General features: G+C 42.7%; 1 protein-coding gene across 1 annotated transcript in view; it reads left to right on the top strand.

The window, feature by feature from the left end:
- The first annotated feature begins 592 nt into the window (after window positions 1-592).
- The window catches only part of grapa (GRB2 related adaptor protein a), a 28022-nt gene continuing 6019 nt past the window's right edge, over window positions 593-22595 (top strand). The window contains exons 1-4 of the mRNA XM_076752400.1: window positions 593-996; window positions 5515-5612; window positions 6969-7088; window positions 17493-17661. Of these exons, the coding sequence (XP_076608515.1) occupies window positions 919-996; window positions 5515-5612; window positions 6969-7088; window positions 17493-17661 (465 nt within the window). The 5' untranslated portion in view covers window positions 593-918. The remainder of the gene's footprint in view (window positions 997-5514; window positions 5613-6968; window positions 7089-17492; window positions 17662-22595) is intronic.

Genomic DNA, 22595 nt, shown 5'->3' with positions numbered 1-22595 from the left:
TGGCAGAATTGTAATGCAGCATGTAATTAAAGGCAGGGGAGTGGAAAAAGGACATGGCAGTTTAACAAAGGGGAAATCAAGCCTTTGTTGTAGGTGCTGGCCCCACAGCTGCCTCACATGAACTCAAAGCCATCACTGGTGTTTCCTGAATGCCAAGAAATCATCGAAATGTTTTCATTTTGGGTTGAATCATTTGCTTCCTTCTCACTTTATCCTGACCTTTCTAACACAGCAAACATGAGATCACTTCTCACTCCGAAGGTGTAAAACTAAGGCAGGTTCACACGATGACAGAAGTGTAACGACAAGCCACACAGAGACACACATGCACATACAGGCAAGTGATCAGAGCAGCTCTCTCTCTCTCTCTCTCTCTCTCTCTCTCTCTCACACACACACACACACACACACACACACACAGACACACACACACACACACAGCAAACCCACAGAAGCCACACCAACTGTGTGAGACAAATATATACACAGGAAGTGCCTCCCACTCCGCTCGCCCCTACTTGCTGTTTCTCTCTCTCTCTCTCTCTCTCTCTCTCTCTCTCTCTCTCTCTCTCTCTCTCTCTCTCTGAGCTTTACTCATGTTAGTGTGTTGCCGAGCAGCAGCCAGTCGTGTTTTTCCCCTCGCCGAGCTCACTCTCTCTCTCACATCCTCTGCTCTGACTCTCTCTCGTGCTCTCTGGCTCAGCGGACTGACGAGACCTCTCCTCTCTTGCTCCTCTTCTTCTCTTCCCATCTGTTATTTCATCGCATCCTCTTCCTATATCTCTTTCTTTCTTTTCCCATTTCTCCCTCTGTGTACCCCCCCCCCCCCCTTCCCCTGTACCAGGGGCTTTAGTGGGGGTCCCAGAGTGTGTGTGTGTGTGTGTGTGTGAGTGAGTGTGTGTGTTGGGAGATTTCGGCATGGAAGCTGTGGCACTTTATACGTTTCGTGCCACAGAGGGCGATGAACTCAGTTTCAACAAGGGAGACATGCTCAAGGTAAGATCTATCTATCTATCTATACACAAACATAGCACAGGTCTCACACACGAGCCGTACTTACAGACCAGAACAGAGTAGTGGACCAACAGATCAACCACCCCTCTCCTCTATCCTTCTTTCTCTCTGCCTCCGCTGTAATAGTTACAACAATTATAACTTTGGCGTCTCCAGCTCTTGACACTTTGTTTCCAGGTGCTGCCATTGTTGCCTTGACAGCTTCAGCTCGTGTTGGATATTAGGAACGCTGAAACATTTTTGATTGGCTGCTGAAAAGAGGTGCAGGATTATCTTATTTAAACTTCCACAGCTTTAAAAGTGTTTGTGCTGCACCCTGTGGCAAAAAGAGTGCTACCTTAAAGGAACTGCTCGAGCTTTTATTTATTTATTTTTTATTTTTTGCTGATGAGAAGATTGATAGAACTCTAATGGTCTTACTGTAAATACTGTATGGAGTTAGCGCCAGCAGCCAGTCCGCTTAGCTTAGCAGAAGGGCTATCAAAAGCTAACAAAACCCACCCACTAGCATGTTTAAAGCTCACTAATTAGCACGTCATATCTCATTTGTTGAATGACTTGGGATGGTATATTATGTGGCTCAGAACAGTAACTTGCTGGAGTTGCTGGTCCTTAAGAAATAATTAATAAACCCATAAAACAGTGAATTGACATCTTTAAACTTCAGGCTAGTCATTTCCCCCTTTTTTGAGCCTTTATGCTAAACTATGCTCTTATATAACTTTTTTTCCAGAATGGCAAACTAAACTAGTCAAATTTTCACCACAGGATGCAAAATAAACCTTTTCTTAAAGCTACAGCTGCTGTATTTTCCTGACAGATAACAAACCGAGTGCAGTCCTGAGATAGTTCCTGCACAGCTGGGAATTACTGTTGTAGAAAATTGTCCCTCTAAGACATCAGCATTAAACCTCAGATTTAAAGAGCAAGAGATTCTCTCTGGACTTAGGCTATGGCACCAGCTGTCTGATGGTCTTACAGCACATGGACCAATTTATGGTAGAAGACACAGCAAGATCAATTTCTCCACTGGTATAAGCCTAAATAGACCAGAGTGCAATTCTGCTGCAGGACAAATTTCATTTGAGCAGCAGCTCTAACTTTTTCTTGACTGGGAAAACCGCTATGCCCTCATTATGATATTGCTACGGCCACTTGTGCAGACCATACATTACTATCCTGAGCCTGTTCTCTGTTGGGTTTATGAAAGGCATTCTGGGAAATGCTGGAAATCACTCACGGTAGAGGTAGATGAGGCGGGTGGAGGAAAAGAAAAAACCCCATGACATGTATTTGATTATGCCGAACAGGATAATAATGCCTGAGGGTGGAATTTACCTTTAATTGTATGCAGTGGGCTGGTATATTATTCATCCCAGACAGACTCTGTTCCAATATTAGACGACACATGAATAAAGCAGCTTCTCATTTCTGCTGTCTGCAAAGTCATTTTCTCGGGGTGTCAACGTATGACGCAGCCAAAATGAGATGGCATTTAGTTTTGCTGCCATGTCAGTGCGTTGTTACAGTAAATAAAGGTGACTCTGTTCGCTGAGGGATTTCTGTGCAGATATCACTTGGTAAAGTCTTTTAAATCTACCTGTAAATCACAATGAAATTAGCTGTTGGCTTCAGTCGGCAGATTGCGCCGTAATACTGTTCTTATGTTGATGGCGAGGTCAACAGTATCAAAGTGAACTCATGCTTTATGGCCTCAGCGATGCATTAACTGTCACTGAAATGGGACTTACACTTAAAACACTGCTCAGCTAATGTGCCACTTTTTCTTTTTCCCACTGGGATAAACTGCCGTCTGGTCTCAGCCAAACAGCTCCGGTTCAGGCGTGGGTCAAACAATACCTTTAAATAATTTTTCACATTTGTTCAGTCCGGCTTGCAGCACCAGATGGCCTGAGCTTTACAATACCACAACAACTTCTAAAGCATCATGCAAAATGTCCATCATTTAAACAAGAAGAAAAAAAAATCTAGATACTTCCTGTCACTTCTTACTGTTGCTAATTTATTCTTCTTTTACTGTGTTAAAGCCCCCATTTCTTTCTAAAATGCTTTCTTTAGGTGCTTTTCACACCTTGTTGGCAGTATGGACAAAGGCAGGAAGATTTTTGTGTATTATTCTAGTGGCCTACATTGTTTTGCTGATGTCCTGTTGTGTTGTAGCTGTATGGAAAGGGATCAATCAGGCTGAGCAGTGTGGACTCATAATGAAATGATAAAAAATAGCTTCATTGTTGAATAAAAAAAACTGCTGCTCTGACATTCTGTTTAAAGCTGGAAGACAGCGGGGCCAAGTTTAACACGGGGGACTCGAAAGTGGAGCACGGGAAAACGTGTTTCTTTTGTTCCTTCAACCCCGACACATAAATGTGACAATCTGGGACTGAAATTGAATTTGGACCGTGTGACGGACCCCTCTGTTACTGGCAGCCAGTGAAGTCATAGGGAGTAGCCAGGTGGTACGCGCAGGCGAGTTTTAAACACAATCTCACAACCGGCAGTCTCCTCGGCTATAACAAGTACACATCTGAATCACTGAAATGAATGGATTACTATTTTCAGTTTAAGAAAACATCATTCGAGGGCTAGTTTGCACTTCCTGGTTTGACAAAAGCCCAAAAGCCCAGAAACAGGCAGTCTTTTTGATCGAGGCGTGCAGGTGCAGGCTATCACCTGGCCTGCTTCAGCCTCATTCAGAGCTTTGTTCAGAGATGTAAAATCTAATGCAGATGCTCAAGTCGGAAATGTTGACGCATGTAAGGCTGTTATTTTAAGGGTTAATTATGTAATTGTGAAATCCATTGATATGGTCTGACAGTCACAGCTGAATCAGTGGTCGTGGTCGTGGATAAACATCCTAATCATACACATCCTAAATACACACAGAGATGAAAGAAAGAAATGATTAATGCATTCCACTGAGCTTAGACTAACTTAGACTGTGTTCTTTCCCAAGAACATGAACAAAACAATCATCTTTTTTCCATAATGCAGGAAGTTTAAACCTTTGTTTGACTCCAGTTTACTGTTTAACTAATAAACAGTGCAGCACTGATGATTCAGTGTCTTACTGGAAGCAAAGAAGAAGAAGAAGAAGAGGAAGAAGAAGAAGAGCGGCTGATTGTGTTGCAAATGAAAGAGCTGTAAATGTATTTGTTATTCACCTCGGGCAAAGTGGAACGAAGGCGCAAAATCAAAAAGGACACGGAGAGAGAGAGTGTCATGAGCGTTTCAGTTCAAATTTTGATGAGGAAATGTAACATGTGTGGGTCACAGAGTCAGAGTGATGAATTATCTGAGGCTGAGGCACAGTTTGATTAAATAATTAGAGACAAGAGGAAACATATTGGACAGTCCAAAGTGTTTCATTAAGGTGCCTGAAATATAGCAATGGGGTTGTTCGAATCAAATAAAATGTTGTTTGGCTGACATTGAAACCGCCAGCTGATTTAAAGGCCGATGATTCAGTTCTGTGATTGGACAACGATTGATGCTGTGAACAGTAAATCATTGCATAGCCTGCAACACATTTAAAAATGCTTGTACAAATGCACAGTGAAGCCATTAAAATAGATGGTGCATGAAATGAAGTTCCTCAAGGCAGAAAGGGGGACATGACAACTTTTTGGCAGATGAGAAACATTGCCAAAGGAGCTCTCCCATCATAGCTGTGTTTCAGCCGCACACGTTTCTTTTGAATCTCACTGATAAAACACAGCAGCAAAAAAGTGCCGGACCTCAGCTCTGCAGGTAGAGATAAAGAAAATACAGGTTTTTTAAAAATATGTCAGTGCAAAGCAAGTAGAGCACACAAAACAACTGCTTAAAATATCAAAATGACAAGGAAAGTCACAGCTGGATTAGAATACTAAATTAAAAATGACAAGCGAAGAGAAAAGAGAGCAACAAGAGCAATGAGAAAGATGAAACAGGTGAATATTAAAGCAGTCAGACTGGAGCATATCAGGTGACAGTGTCTCACATTTATAGACTGTCCTCCCCTGTCCACATCAGCCCAGCGTTCCTGAGCTAACAACTGTCCATCAGAGAAAATAATTCAATGCCACCTGGCCCACCTTTCTGCTCTTCTTCAGCACATCTGCTCAGTTATATGCAGCGACAAAATTGATAGGTTAATGAAGTTCAGGTCAGACGTGTTTGCTTGCCCCCGTGTGCGTAATCGTGTAACCATGTAATCGTCGGGGCCTTTGTGCGGCATTTTGAACTTGCCAATGATCTTGTGCGCTTTGGAAGTTGTGAGCCGGGGCCATCGGTTCACACACAGATGAATGAACGGAAGCCACTGTACCGGATAATAGAAGAAGAGGCCTGGCGAGAAGACTGATGTACAGCGAGTCACAGAGAAATGAAAGTGGCCTTTCACCCGATAGTAATAGCCTGCGTCAACATCATTATGGGCCATATTTCATCTGTGTGTGTGTGTGTGTGTGTGTGTGTGTGTGTGTGTGTGCTCGTTCCTAGATCACCAACATGGAGGATGATCCTAACTGGTACACAGCTGAGCTCCACAACAGAAAAGGCTTTGTGCCGAAAAACTACATCAACCTGCGGCCACATGCGTAAGTACACACACACACACACACACACACACACACACACACACACACACACACACACACACTTTTGAGGACATTACATAAACTTACAATCATTTCCTGGAGACTTATCCTAACCATAGCCATAAACCCCTACTCTAACCTAAATGGAACCTTACCCTAATCTTAATTCAAGTCATCACTGTAAAATTACATTAAAATTTACATTACGGGGACTTGCATTTTGTCCCCATAAGGAAGGACCGTCCCCACAATGTAACTGTGAAAACAGACTTAGGTCTCCACAACCTAAGTGAGTGATAAAGGTACACACACACACATCTTCAACTCATCTGTAAAGCACATGAACACACTTCACACATCCAGCACTGGTCTATCTAAACAGCTCATCAGTGAGTGTGTGCAGCTCGGGGGCGTTTTCTGCTCTGCTTTGGACATCTGCACTCCGGCATAAGGCAGCCTACCCAAAGGGACACACTCACTTGCTGCCTTACGTAATCACACATGATACAGCCGTGTGTGTGTGTGTGTTTACAGTGAAGCTGCTGGTACACCCTGTTTCTCCATCAGATGGTCATACACCAGCTGGGCTCTCCTTTTTTGCTGTGACAAAACCCTAAACTGACAACGCAGCCATTAAAGCGGCTCTGGCTCGTTAATGAACAGCGATGCGCGGTCCAGTTGGAATTGCCCACTTAAGTTTGTGCGTACCGTAGGGTGATGTGTTGTCACTTGGGATGTGTGTCTGTGAGCGTTTTTTTTTTCCTCCTCCACATTTCTTCTAAGAGCCATGAATTAAAAATCCAGACTTCTGACCCGTTGACCTTAAACGAGGGTGCCTTACGACGTGGCCTCCGTATTAGATGTGCTCTCTCCTCACTTGAGTCATCAAACTGACTGTAGCTGCAGAGCACAGGTTCATGAAAGCAGAACATCATTTATGCAAACCTCGCATCAAAACAAACTGCTATACTAAGCAAGGCTAATGAGAAAAAAAAAGACACTATTACTTACGCTCCACAGCTGACAACTGAAATCCAGCGTCTTGGGATTTGTTTTGCGTGCATATTTAGCAGCGTGCTTAAAAATAACTTGACAAATGTGCTAATTTTACTTTTTCCCCTTCACCCTCAACTTCTCCTTTATTTTCTCTGTCAGCACTGATCTGTACATTTGCTGCTGCTTTTTCTTTTGAATCCTCTTCATTTCCACTGAAAATACAAACATCTTGAGTTGTCAGACATCCAAACAAATTCACAGCTTCAAGTGAGCAGTCGTAGCTGCATCGACCCCAGAATGACACAGTTCACATGGATAACAAAGTGACACCAGTGATGACATTTTCTTTCTTTCCTTTAGCTGGTTTGCTGGTCGTATATCTCGCGGTGTGGCAGAAAGTCGACTCAGACACAGGGAATGTGGGGCTTTTCTGGTCAGAGAGAGTGAGAGCGCCCCTGGAGAGTTCTCCATGTCCGTCAGGTAGGAGATAAAGGATTGTTCAAAGATTCATATTTTGTAATTTTTGATTTTTTTCTGCATGTGCATGCACCACTTTGATCTGTGCGTTCTTCATATATTATTCCTAGCCCCCATCTATCCTGTTATTACTGCCAACAGCCCTGTTTCTCCTCAGGGATCGTTAAAGTTTCAGTCCATCTCTTCTAATGCAATCTAATTCAATTAGCACATCTATGTAAACATATACTGTATGCACAGATGCACACATCCCTGCACATGCAGAGTTTGCATGCTAATGTTTATTCATTAATAAAATTTTGAGTGAGCATGCATGAGTGTGTGTGTGTGTGTGTGTGTGGGTGTTTATGTTGGTGGCAGGGGATCAGAGGCGCAGGCAGAGGAGGAAGGCAAATAGGATAAGGTGTGGGGCGGAGGGAGAGGGAGGATCTGCAACCCCTCTGGCCCGATGTGAGCTAATCCTGTCTGGCACAGCGCGGCATCTGGAGCTGCTGATGGGGCCCGATCGGTTGTCTTGTAGGGGGATGGCGGTCAGGGCTGCAGCTGAGGCTTGGTGCTGTGCTCCTGAGGGCTGTGAGGATATTGGAAGTGGAGAGTCAGGACGTGTCGGCGGTTCGGAGTCTGAATTTTGGCACTAAAGGCCAGACTTGGAACTCTGGGTTGGCTCTTCTCTGGGCTGCTGGAGCTGTAAGATGAACTGGCTCAAGTCAAGAGGTTAAGAGTTGGATTTGTGGGTTGTTTTGCAGTTGGTTGTGTCAATGTCTGGGCATAATATCTCTCTCCCAGTGGATTGAGGACAGGCCTTTGGAGGCATTAACACAAGGGAAGGCAAGGAAAAATAAAGTTGTCTGCATTAAGCGAATTAAAAGGAAAAAAGAGGGAGGTGTAGAACAGGTTTGCCAAGAGGGGACAGAGAGGATTTTGATGCTACTTGTTTCCTTGGCTGTCTGTTGATGTCTCTCTGGCTGTTGTTACTGGATGGTGCAGCAGCTTGAAAATTGGGTCAGGTGTTTGTTTCTGTGTGTGTGTGTGTGTGTGTGTGTGTGTGTGTGTGTGTGTGGTCCTTGCAATGCTGACAGCTCCCCTGTCAGAGGAGACGTCCTGACAGCAGTAACTGTGAGAACTTCAGTCCCGGCTCAGCTCGGTCCAGCTTTGACGTCAGTCCGTGAAAATCTGATCTGCTTTCGCAGCCATGACCGGAGCCAAGAAGGCAGTTTGTTCTGTAATTTACTGGAAAACTGCTGGTGAAGTTAAAAAATCATGCAAAACTGTGAATGTGGTGTCAGGGTGAACGATAAATGAACATCTCTTCCTATTAAAATAGGTTTTATATTTGATGTTTTATATATTTCTTTATGAATATAATGAGACTGTTAGATGATATCTATACTACGGGTTACTTTCACTTCCATCTGTTATTACATGGATATTCAGTTGTGATAAAAAGTTTGAACTGTCCCTTTAAAGTCAGTCTGACGTGTTGTGGTGATTCTGGTAGGACCAAATTATTTGTCATAAGCAGTCACCCCTGTTACCTCTGGTGCTGCTGCATTTCTCACGCTTCATTTCCAGCACAAAATAAAATTTAATTAACAGAAAGCAGTCGCCGGGTTATTGAATATCGGGGCCTTGTTTATCATTCCAGTGCATTCAAATTAGGACAAATGCACACTTGGGACAAGGTTTTAGAAAAATACTGAAATCATAACTGCATGCTCCCCCCCAGAAATTCATGACAGTGCAATTTTCAGATAATTGACAGGGTTTAAATGGTTTATTCGGCCAAAGAAGAAGAATAAAGGAACATTTAACTCTTTACTCCAGTCACCAAATTTGAAGATGCATAATTTTCATTGGACAACTCTGCCAAGAAAATAATAAGCCTTTTATTTGTCTATTTATTTATTTGCAGTCTGAAATATATTGAATGCGAAAAAAAAAAAATTTGATACTGGAACCAGCCTATAAGATATCTGCCAATGCAGATTGCAAACTTCCTGCATCTTTTTACCGCCTTCAGAAAAAACAGCAGGGACGTGACCTCAGTGTCCCCAGTAAGCCTCAGACTGGGGACTTTTAAGGCGTCCAGTCTTCTTCATAAAAGCTTTCTGTGGTCTGAATTTGAGATTTATTGTCTACAGATAGCATTGAGAGAGAGAGAGTGTGTGTGTGTGTGTGTGTGTGTGTGTGTGTGTGTGTGTGTGTGTGTTGGGGGGGGGGGGGGCTGTTTAAGCAAAGTTTTTGTTCGGGATATTTTTTCAAAGGTGGTTATGAATGTGGCTGGGGAGTAGATTCATACTGTGCCAGTGAAACTGTCCCAATGGGTTATTTAGTAGCTTATTTTGGGAAAGTGGAGCAAATTGATGCCAACCTCGACTTTTAGAGAGAGAGAGAGATGAGGAATCCATTTTGCTTAGCTGGGCTTTCACAGCACTCTTTGGCTCAGCTGCAGATTCACCCAAAGGATATGTTTGTCTTCCACAATGCTGTAATAAACTGGTCTGAGGAAAAAGAGCTGAGCTACATCAAAATCATTAAAAGGCAGTATACCTGGTCCCTTTTTTTTTGGGTGCGTGTGTGTGTGTTTTTCAGACTCTCAGCTTTCACTTTTTCTGTAATGTAAAGTCTCACTTCCTCCTTCATACTCCACAGTCAATATCAGTCTTTCCACCTACACGTACAACTCATAGCTGAATGTAACAACTGTAAGAACTGAGCACCGGCTCTGTGAGTCATCAAAAGGCAGGAAATCAGCAACGCAGGCAAAAGCAGGAGTTGAGGGAGAGTGGATACACCAGAGAATTACAATAATTACAACACATGTCCACATATAACTCGCTTTAATTCATCTCTGTCGTGTAGTTCTATCATCATTTTGTTTATCAAGGACTTGGGTGACCTTTACTCCTTAAAACATTATATATAAAAACATATATATATAGCAGTGAATCTAAGAGCAGATGTCACTTTTTGATTGCTGGATGTCTCGCTGTGTGATAGAGCTCAAGGTTGTTTCATCACAGCTCAGTCCTCTGTGCTTTTACACATTTTTAACAGTGTGGCAGTCAACCCACACACACCCACACACACAGGCACACACACATACACACAACTGTTTTCTCTGTGGCCTTTGTCTTGTGCCAGGTGAAGGTCATACACACAAGACATTTTCTTTGCTTTCACGGTCTGATTTGGTTTGTCTGAACTCAATGTCTGTCATCAAGTTTGTGTGTGTGTGTGTGTGTGTGTGTGTGTGTGTGTGTGTGGTGGTTTCAGTGATATAGAATGACGACAATAATATTAAAGCAGATCCATCTGAAAGCTTGTTTGTTTTCTTGGCCTTATGTCCAACATTGAATCAACATTTTCAACCACAACAAAACCCTCCTGGCCACCCAGAAGTGCTTGTGAATGTGGGAGGACTCAAAATGGCCATCTCCTACTGAGAGAAAGGAAAACAGAGTGCTGCTCTGTGAACAACAAATGGCACTCGGGACAACGGGACTAATGCTGCCTGGTGCCATATTGTAAACCTGCTGGCTGAAATGGACAGACTCAGCCGTTTGTCTCTTGTGGCATTTCAGCGTGGATGCCACCATTTTTGACATGGCCTCAGATATCACTGACTCATGCTTCCAGTGGCTGATGGCTCACACAGCAAGCGCTGAATCAGGCCGTTCATTCAGTTTCCTTGTCATCAGTCATCACTAGTCTCCAAAGAGGAACAATAAAGAGAACTGACTCTTCAGGATATGCTTTTCTTACAGCCGCATAATCTTCATTGAGCTTTAAGTAACACACTGCTGCAGGTTCAGTGTCCCATGAATGTCATCATTCGGAGGGGAGGACAATTTCACACTAAGTGACCCTTGACAACCCTCAAATAACCATATTGTAGTTTAGTTTAGTTGGACAAATGAACGTAAATGGAGAAAATGTGGCAGAAACCGCATGACAGGGTGAAGAAGTGAGTCAGTAAAGTTATGCAACACCATGCTGGAATAAATACAGTACATGGTGCTGGCAGCAGTTAGCTTCATTTTCTTTGTGTGGACATTCTCCTTTAGATTTTAAAGATTCCCCCCAGGCCTGTTTTCAGATGTACATAAAACACTGTACTTTGACGATTAATGTGCTCCTGATACAGGTTCTGTTATCTTGTTAAAAGCCTTAAAATCACTTCTACTCCTTCTCAAACATTAAAAATATCCTGAGGCATTTCCAGCATGTCCTCATTCCCAAATGACTAAACAGGAATATTGCTGATAACTCCAAAAACGACACATATGACCGTTGGAAAATACCAATGACAGGACCTTTGGCGTCTTGTGGTTGTTAAACGATCACAGTTTGCTCAATGTTGTCTTTGTAGGAACAAGAAGAAAAAACACGTTTTTGAGTGCAGGGGGCCTTTAAGTTGTGTTCATTCTTTATGCATCCCTAAACCACTTAAGCAATAGTTTGATATTTTGGGAAACACGCATATTGCTGAGAGTTAGATGAGAGGATTGATACCACTTGCATGGCTGAAAATATGAAGCTGCAGCCAGAAAATAGTTAGCTTAGCTTAGCTTAGCATAAAGATTGGAAACAGCTAGCTTGGCTCTGTTTAAAGGTAACAAAATTCACAGCTCTGAAAGTCTAAGTAACATTTTCCAGCCTTTGTGCTAAGCTAAGCTAACCATCTGCTAGCTGTAGCTTCATATTTAGCATACAGACATGAGACCGGTATCGATCTTCTCATCTAACTCTCAGCAAGAACGCGAATAAGCTATTAAAAGTCATTTTCATATGATAGATACATGAAATGGGAGGTTTGGAGATATCGTTCATAATATTTCCCAAAGTTTATAGAAAAGTACGTTGGTCCCTTGCGCCACCGCTCACACTCTAATACCAATGTGCAGAGACCAAAACACAATTGAGAGAGACTTGGGAGAGTCCTAAACATAAATACAGAGAAAGAAGGGAACAAAATAAAGAGAGATTAAGAGAGACGGAGAGAAAGAGCAAGCAGAGTCTGCAGACAAAGCCGACAGCAGAGGGAAAAGCTTATGGCGGGTGGAGGAGGGGGTGCATGAAACAACTTTTTATTTCTCTGTTGTCTCATATTGACAGTGGAGCTGAAATAAGACCAGCCAGTCCCCTGAGAGATAAACCTTCCAGAGGGTCTCCTCCTTTCTTTTCCTCAATTTCTTTTTATTCAGTTTTCTCAATCTAGCCTCCCCTCAGCTACTCTTTCCTCAGCTTTTCCTCTCTCTTCTTCACTTCTCTGGATCTGGTGACGTAGTGGCATATAAAAAGTTTTGCAAAAGACTCTAATAAAAGCAATCGTCTGACATAAAATCATAAATGCAGGATTTTGTTGGGCCTTAAAGGGCTCTGCCTTCATATAACTTCAGTTTGAGTCTACATACAATGGCACGTCCTTTCAACTTAAAGGAACAGATTGACATTTTTGGAAATCATCTTATTTGCTTTATTGCTGAAAATTGAGCAGATGGATACCACTCATATCTGTCCGTTAGATATGAAGCTACAGCCAGCAGCCGTTCACCTGCTGCTTCATATTTACTGTCTAAATATGAGTGGTATCGATCCTCTCCACTAACTCTCAGCAAGAGTGTGAAAAAGCACATTTCATAAAATGTCAGTCCACTCCTTGATTTTACCACATACAGCAGCCCCAAAATGACTAAACTCTGTTTTCATGCGGTTTGCGTGCTCACAAATATATAAAATATTTGAATGCTAGCACGGCTAATTCAAATCACTATAGGTTGGTTTGGCTAATTTGAACTGAAGTAAGGTAGAAAAGCTTGAATGAGACTTACAAAGTGCTTCAAATCATAGCTTTTCCTGGCTTAAGTCATTTACCTCCGTAGCTTCAGCCTAGCCGGAGGGTCTGTGATGTTACTGAGCAGGAAAACCTGTGGCTCTTTGGCTCTGTCTGCCGAGATTTAACTAAACGGATTAGATCATTTTTTTTCCTTGAAGCATCTCTGGCTCTGACAAATTCTTATATAACCACTCAAATCTATATTTATTACAAGGGTTTCCTTTATTGCTGTTAAAAGTTGCCAGTTGCTGATGCGGGTCCCGCCTCCCGAAAACGATCAACCAATCGCAGCAGCTCTCGTCTGAACCTTATCAGTTCTGTCCTAATTTTCAGAATTACTTCAGGGTTTAAATTCATAGTATGAGGAGCGGAAATGACAGAATTTATACAGAGATGGCGTCTTTTCAAAAGCCAAAAAAGCAAATTTCTGCTTTTCTACGTATAATCAGTGTCTGTTTAGATCGATGGTCGTTTTCTTTATGATGATAACTGACTGGAGAAGAAACTCTTTATCTCCCTCTCTCAGGCTCATATCAGTTCTGTCTGAGAGGCTTATTGAACCATCAACACACTTTCGACTAAATTGCCTCCACCAAACATCTTTTATCATTCTTCCCCTCATTCGCTCCATCTCAAGCCCCTTCTCTGCGCCCTCGGAGCACGCGCGCACACACACACACACACACACACACACACACACTCCTCCTGCTGTCATCCATCTATCAGAACAGGTGACGCCGATGCTTTATTGATGCTGCAGGAGGAACTGAACCTCTTCCTCACTTACATGCTTGGTTAACAAAATCACATGCGTACACACACTCGCGCCACTACACTCAGCCTGTGACAAATGAGATACAACCCACCCACCCACACACACACACACACACACACACACACACACACACATAGTGGTCTGCACATGTAAACACTGATGGAATGGGTGATTTGCATGGGCCGACACACACTCTGATAACTCCTTGACACGACCATCCCTTACTGACACGCACACGCACACACACACACACACACGCGTGCCACTGAGTTAAATTGACAGCTGGAGGTGTCAGTGTGTCTGTGTGAAGTCTTCCAGACATCTGCAGCGGTTTAGAAACTGAGCAGCAGATTAGAGAGGGGGGGTTGGCAGGATGAGAGACGCAGAGAACAGGGAAGTGAGAATAGACTGATGGAGAAAGTGGAAAGATAGATGGACGGATGACCTTCACGCGTCTTGAATTGTGCCGGGCGCAGAGCAGAAGTTTTAAAAATAACTTCTGTCCTCATCTGAAGTGTATACTGCTCTCCGTGTGTTCTATCTCGACATCTATTTCATTTTCTCTCTTTCAGCCTTCTCTGTTAATCTCTCTCTCTCTCTCTCTCTCTCTCGTTTCCTTTTACTTGGAAAAAGAAAATAATCTCTCCATCGCTGTGGGCCTTAATTACACTGGATGAGGGAGATGAGAGGGCACTTGGAGAGTGCTGTGTGTGTGTGTGTGTGTGTGTGTGTGTGTGTGTGTGTGTGTGTGTGTGTGTGTGCGATCAAGCTGAGACAGATGCTGTCTGTGTTATGCACACTGGCTCTCTAATGTCTCTGAGTAATAATTAATAAAACGTCTACATGGCATCGCATTCCACTGATATAGCAGTTACATCTGCTTTCGCCCCTCCTCCTCTTCCTCCCTCTTTCCTTCGCTTTTACAAACCACTGCTGCTAATTGTACATCCAATTTAGAGTTTGCATTCGCCACAATGAAATTGTTGGCCTAGTCAGTGATCGTAAGGATGTAAACACCTCTCAGTATGAGAAAAAGTCACCTATAGTTTCTAAAAATACTATCATCCATTTCTTACTGTTTATATGACCATTTAATAGCTTGTAGGAGCAAAGCTCGCTCTGTGGAAACACATAGATAGCCACAATCCTTATAGTACCTGTAATAAAATGCAAACATTTATTTCTGGTTTGGGTTTGTTTTTATTTTAAGTCTTGTATAATCAGAGCTTTAAAGCCTCTAGTTGACAGTCTGACATAATGGCTTGGGCAGAGATTCAATGTAATTCCATCATATATTAGCTGGAATTAGTCTGAAAATCCTTCTCCAACTTGTACAAAGTTGAAAACTGTCTGGCGACATAATCCGTGGCAGCGTCCCGCAAAGTTCTGCTTTATCTTTATCGCATTGTGCGTCGCGAGGCTGCGTGTCTTATCTTATCCTCTGCTTCGTGTGAATCAGCTGCTGGGTGGAATGGAATTCTCTGTCAGGAAATAGGCTGAACCCCTGACAAATTTGTTGCCTTATAACTCCAGATTTGGAGCTTTGTTGTTACAGTCAGGACAACAGAAATGTTTCTGTATTGTAAAATTTGCACCTAAACAAACTGGAAAGAAAATGCCTGACGTGACCTTGTACCTTTACAGCTGCAGGAAACTAGATGTGGTGAACAGGCATGACTTAAAATGATGACTTGTTTCCCCCTTCCTTCCTTCGAAGTGTTTGATGTGTTTCATTCTACATTACATTATTGTGAATCCCCTAAAGGGAAAGTCCTTGCCCTGTCTACATCCTGTCTTTAATCTCCAGCCCCCCCACCCCTATTCACTTGTCGCAGGATCTAAGTTTTCCTTTTTTCTTTGTCATCATCATTTTTCTATCCGGTGAGGGCACTAGACTAACAGCCGCACAGCTGGTGGCAGTAACAAAGCCCAACCAGTAGGGTGCAGCAGATGGTGTCAGACAACAAGGGACAGGTGGGGCTGATGGAGGTCATTCACAGAGACGATCCCAAGTTTTGTTGTGCCCTGCGTGTGTGTGAGTCTGTGGAGGGATAGGGCTGAATCAAGAGAGGCGATGGAGAGACGCTGGAGGAGATAACAAGAGGAACTGCGATAGGGAGGGAAAAGCTAGATAGAAGTCAGATAATAGAGAAGAGGAACGCAGCGCCACAGGCAAAGGGGGAAGAAAGAGCGACAGATAGCACTGCTGCTCACACAGAATGAGTTAATGTTGAGAGGCGACAGAGGCTGGTACAGTGTCAATCCAAACATCAGTCAAAAATCCTCTCCCTTGAGCTTGAATGTTTTCAACGAGAAAGCACCCTCCATTTTTTTTTTTTTTTTAACACTTGACAACAGTTTCATAATTTTTGAGTGAGGGTGAGAGGAGAGAAATGAGGACGCACGGGGTGAAACGGAGATGGCTGTGAAACAGGGGGAGGGTGGAGGTGTAGCTGAATGCCATCCAGTCATCGGGGAGTCAGGCCTGCTTGTTCGTGGAGCCCAGCGTCTGAATAGAGAAGGGAATTCTGGCTGAAACAAGCTGATGCTCACTTAGCTTCTCCAAGCTTGGAGCGGCACCAATCAGACGAGATAGAGGAGGAGTTTCGGTGAGGTTAAACCGCAAAAGCTGTGTTGGGTTTATTCAAGAGTATGGGCATGTCATTTCTAGGAAGAATTTGAATACAAACCAAAAAAAAAATTAGCATAAACGATGCTTGCCTCTGCAGGATCTTATTCCGCACATGGGATTTTAACAATCATTAACATAATCTTAACACACACACACCCACTTCTGTGAAGTGTTTAGAAATAAGGGGGAGTTGTATGAACTTCTGCAGCACATTAGATATGGTTACATAACAGTCCGATCGTGGTGAGATGTCCAGATTTCTAAAGATAAGCTGGTAAGTTACTTAGCAACCGCCACAGAGCAAGATAGGGGAGCAGGTATGATTGCCAATGAACACCGACCAAAGTCTTTTAATCACAACAACAAGGCATGCACTCCAACACTGTGGCTATTTTTGTTTGTGCCATTTTTCAGCTGCGCTCAATCATCTTCCTCCTCTAGAAACCCTCTATGAATCAAAATGGGATGTTTAACATAATAAATCAGTGGCCTCACAGATAAACCACAGAGCTGCGGAACAGTTCATTTGTTAGTACATTACACTGTGTGAAGACTGATTCTTATGAAAGACTAATGCACAGAGCAGATGTAAATGTGACTGTGCGCTGTTTTAACTCCAATCATCACTGAAGAACACTCACTAACTCACTAACTGCCTCCATTCTCTAGTTTGCGCCAGTGTGCGTTTCTCTTCATAAACCTGATGACTATATGAACATTTTTGTGTGCTTTAGTGTCGTCCTATCACCAGGTTTTTCACTATGGATTTGCTGTGCTTGGTTTAAAAAAAAAGATAACTTAAAATTAAAAATAAAATAGGAAAGAAGTGGTGAGTCCAAATGAGCAGGACTGCAGTGAAGTGCATGCCAGCCCCGACAGCTGACAGCTGTGGAGTTAAAGGAGCAGCTTTGAGGACTAAAGGCCAAGACTGCTGGTCTCAACCCAAAGCTGCTCCAGATTTATTGTATGCAAAAAGCAAGTTGTGATGCGAAGACACAAAAACACCGTGAGACAGGACTCAGGGATTTATGTCTCTTCGTCTCCATGCTCGGACAGATGTTACTTCAAGTGCTCTTCAGACACTGTCTATGATTCAGTGACTAATTGGTGTAAACTGTCCATAAATACAGAACTGATTTTCAATGTCTGCTTATTTCACAGTTATGGGGACCACGTCCAGCACTTCAAGGTGCTGCAGGACCGCTGCAGTCAGTACTACGTGTGGGACGAGCTCTTCTCCTCTCTGAACGAGCTGGTGGAGTTCTACCATGGCAACAGCATCGCTAAAGAGAGGACCGTCTTTCTGAGGGACCCCGAGCACTTCGCCAGGGTGAGCGTGCGTCTCCTCGTTTGTTTGGCTCTGTCGTTTTCTTTCTGTCCCGTATTTAAACTGCCTCCAGCGCTTTGCGATCGAGCCTTCTTGTGTTTAGACAAAGCAGCCAAAGCAAAAGGCACAAATACCTTATCAACCGACGAATTCATCAGCAGTGTTGGCTAATGTTACGTTTTAAATACGAGCACCGACACAACCACAGGGTTTGACACCTTTCACTGATACGCAGCTACGCCCAACGAGTAAGAAAGAAACAGAAACAAACAAGGAACAAGGAAATACAGTAAAAACATAACTGAAAACAGAACAAAATAACTCAAATTACTCAAAATGCAGAACTAACATGTAAAGTAATCTGAGTACTCTAATGTGTTACAGTTACAAAAACAGGATTTTTGAACTTTTCCCACATGAAACCTTGACTGGCTCAGACATGTTCACAAAGAAAAGATGAATAATTTAGCTTGAGATCATTTTTGTGGCATCTCAAACAGTCAAACATTTTGACTGACATTGATTTATTTTCTTAATGTCATCGTCACTAGTTTCCTCTTAGACTTCGTGCAGACTGCCTCAAGTGTTGCCATCCTTTGTTTTGAGGAAATAGTTTTGAAGTTAGGAGAAATATGTTCTTTTTTACTTCATATGGTTCCCATTACAGATCAGCACGAGAACTCACCCAAACCCACAGCAGTTATTTAGCACTATTTATTCCAATCCTTTTCAATCTCCTCTCTAAACCACTTAAAACACATCTGTTGTCCTTCGTCCTTCGTCTTCTCTTTAATCCACCAGACATTTAATCAAGTAACTGATGACACTTTAAGACACAGCGAAGCAGCATTTTGACAGAAAAGTATAGATTTTGTCCTCTCTGTTGTCAAATCAGGGCGTTTTTACCAAACATAACAAGCTGCCCAGGTGTTCATATTTAATTTTGCTGCGACTTCGAGGCATAACCAGTGCTCTTAATGGAGCTGACAGCTGTGGGAACGCTCCATATGTTGATGAAATTTCAGGAGCCGCTGTGACTGTGGCAGCAGGATTTGACGTGGAGGTGCAGCTTGTAATGAAAGATCACAGGACTGCCGTCGGTTTGGAGCAGAACCAAATCAGTCATCTCAGGCACCGAGCCAGAGGGAGTGAGCGCCGCAGCACTAAAGAAAACTGATTTACTGGGCAATTATTATTTATATATCTGTCATGATTAAGGTGCTATGCATCAAGTTTGGACAGAACATTTGTTGTGTTTCGCCCAGTTTTCCTTTAGAGCTGGCTGAAGTTTTTACTACCATTTATATGACATTCCTGTTCTTAATGTACTTGCAGAGTGGGTGGATAACATACATATGAACATGTTGATTAAGTCTCTAATGCTGTGGTAGGACATCAAGGCGTATCCCAAAATTCAGCTTGTTCGCAGTGCGACTTGACAGGTGGTTCCCATGACGGTGTCAGTGTGGGAGAAGCTGTTGTTGTTGCCATTGTGAAGTCATTACGCAGGCGGGATCACATTGCATGTTAAGTATTCCTGGGAGTGGCAGGCGAGTCGCGCCCGCAGGCGAACCCGGACGCCACCGAGGGATGTGATCCACAGCCGTCCTGACGTGACAGCATGTTTGTGTCACTGCAACACCAGCCGCGTGCTAATACTCATCACATCAGATTCACTTCTGGAGCCTGGCAGCTGGGAGCAGACCAGCGTTCATTAGGGAGCTGAGCATGCGGCATGACACATGTGAAGTGATGTCAGGGCGGAGAGAAGGTGCCGCACGGAGAGAGCATTTGGTTTACAATAGGCAAGAAGATCAGAAATCCAGCAATTAGACCGGGAATGGATTGTTTTAGCTTGGGCTGACATTCATGGTCAACTGAGGATAGACCCTAAAATCTCTGGGTCAAAATTTGTGTTTTTGAGTGAAATGCCTGAACAACCTTTGGCTGGATCACCATGAAATCTGGTACATTTTTGCCCCATCTCAGGCTGAGTCGAACCCATTTCGTTGCAAACGTAGCCTGCACTGCTTAACCTTATTTTTTCCAGGAACACAAACATTCATTCAACACATTAAGACTAATATCAGCACACTCAAATTCTCATGAATCTTTGAAATTTGCCCAATCATGATAGCATCTCATATTCTATATGGCACATTGCACTTAGCTAATTTTCTGCTTCCTGGTGTGCTCGAGTCAAGGATTAACAGGATGTGACAAGTTACATTTAGGTCACATTACTCATTAGAGATGCATCTCGTCTTTTGTGGCCACAAGCCCATTAGTCGCATGTAAGCAAACAAGATTAATAAGGAATGTCAAAATCTCACCAGTTACAACTTCTTCCGCTCTCCTCCACTTATTTTTCTTTCATTTTGATCCATTCAAACTTAATTAAGATGGAGCAGGAATACAGGTCGGATGGGATGGGAAAGAAAACAGCTGAAAGCTGAGCTGGATTTTTAAATTCAGATCAGATTTCAACAGAAAAAAAAGAAGCACATTTGTCTTCTGTTAAAGGTGTGTGGCCATTTTAAAGGGTATAGAAGCTTTCTAATACCCTCATTCACGAACTGCTCGGACGAGAACAGCTTCCAGCTTTCCACGTCCGTTTTGCTGCCTCTCGCCCGTCCTGCAGATTGGCTCTGTTGTTACCAGTTCTTTGACTCTCCTGGTTCATTGTGCCGGAAAATCAAACCTTGCACTTAACTACCAGCCCACCACACTTCATTCAAGTAAATAAAAAGTCGTGAAGAGGCTTTGGCATCTAAGGTGCTGGCATGCACACAGCCTACCACTGCTGCTTTGGGGTATTTTTGAGATGATTAGATGGGAAGTGAGGGTTTTAGTGGCCAATGAGTCAGCGCTCTTAATAGAAATGAGGGAGGAAATAACACACATGCACATGCGTCCTTCTATGTCCAGAAGGTATTTCGTAACATTTTCAAGCAGGTATTGGTATTCTGCAGAGGTAGCACATTGCATTTCTTTCACTTTTGTCCCAGTCTTTTTTGTATTCTGCTTCTGGCTGAATGATTCGTAGCGAATGACTGCAGTAATGTATGTCTATAAAGGTGAAGCAGAAACTAAAGGCTCATAGTAATTGTTTAAAATGCGTCACCTGCAGTGCTCTCACGGACATGTGAATTAATGGATGAATATGACTCTAATTTAAAAAAAGAATAAAAGATAGTTTGATATCTTCACGCCCACAGAACATAAGCCTGTCTGAATCTTATGTCCTTTTGAAGATGATCCACATTTATTGATCTTTGTGATGTGTGAGCTTTACTTCAATAGATCTGCTCCTTCAGATCGAGGGAGCTCATTTTGAAACTCAGATGCTGATGCCTTTTCTCATAAACTTCATTTATCCAGAGCCGGGTTTCTGAGCAGCCAGACTGCTGCAACATTTCACCTGGCGGAGCAGCAAAACTTTCAGATGAGGATGACAGATTTTTGGTCCCTAAAAATAGATTTTTGTTTCACAAAGCAGCTTCTCACAAATTTGGTTCTTGCTTAGGAGCATCCTGTCTCACATCTGAACGGTTTCATGCATGTTCTGAATCACTGGGGACGTTGCACAGTATGTTCAGTCCTGTGAGAAAATGCAGCAGGAGCAGGTGCGAGTTACGAATTTAGCTTCAGGGCGTTATGATGGTAGTTAAACTGAAGACGGTCGTCCCAGGGGAGTATGAAAAACCATATGACCTAAATTCTGTCACAGTCTAAAGCTCTTTGATTGGAGCGACTAACACATGAAAACAACACATTTTAGCATTTTGGTTTTCTGAAGATTTGATCTTCTAGTATTCATACAGTAGTTTATGTAGCTCAGCGCCAACATCTGTCTGTCTGCTGGTGTGACCTCCTCTGCATCATAGTAGGATAATAAGTTATAAGCAGTTATAAAATGAATTTAAGACCGTAACAAAATGTTTCCGCCTGTTAATTTCATTGCTATTTTATACTCCATTTATTCTCTTTTACACTTTAGTGTGATGATGTATGGAGCAGCTCAATTTTCTCCGTACCCTCCATGAATTAAACAGGTATTAGCTTCATTGGTCTCCTCAATTCATTTTGATAATATTGTTAAATGGCTGGTGCTCCTCTCAAACGAACTTAGCCACCCACATCTCCACAGCTGCTCCTGAGCTTTATCCAGTGATTGTGTATTCACAAGCCTGCATCTAATCTTTAGGCCGCTCCAGGGCGCAGCTCCCACGGGGTTCGGAGGGGATAAGACCCCTCCAGCTTCTGGAAAACATGAACTTCATGAACCCCAATAAGTATTTCTAAATAAACTAAGTAGCTGAAAGTGTGTCTTTAATAGAAGATAACTCACACATAAGCACTTTTTGAAGGCTTTGTTTATGTCCCCCCTGTGTATCCCGCTCAGTGGTCTGAACCACTGTGTCTACTAAACTAAGTGGAAACCTGGGAAATGAAGTTAACGGTTTACTTCATCCTGATACCTTTGCTTGCTATTGTTAGTCCTCATAGTCCTGTGACTGATACCTTGTGACTAAATTTGGCCAAACAAGGATTAAGTCTTCTCATCAACTTATCGCCTTAAGTGAATTAACTTATCCTGAGCCGCACCCATATTTAGATTTAGCTAGCTCGTGTTGCATTGTCATACATGCATTGGATGACACTGAATGTGCTGGAAAGTATGTTATAAATGTGTTTTAAATGTGCTTTATTGATTCTTATTAAAGGCTTCAACAAAATTCAGCAAAATTTAGAAACCATATTGGACAAATTGAAAAAAAAATTCCAAAAGATAATGACTGATTGCTTTTCAGTGTAAGGGTCCAGATTGCAGCTTTAATCTGCCATCTTTATTATCAGATGAAACAGTGAGCTCCTTTTTATTCAATGTTATTTCATTCTATTTCATCTATTTTTATCAGATGATCCTCTAATGT

This window comes from Chaetodon auriga, chromosome 16 (assembly GCF_051107435.1).
Source record: "Chaetodon auriga isolate fChaAug3 chromosome 16, fChaAug3.hap1, whole genome shotgun sequence".
NCBI lineage: Eukaryota > Metazoa > Chordata > Actinopteri > Chaetodontiformes > Chaetodontidae > Chaetodon > Chaetodon auriga.
The sequence above is the reverse complement of the archived record's forward strand: the minus strand, read 5'-3'. Positions and strand labels throughout refer to the sequence as shown.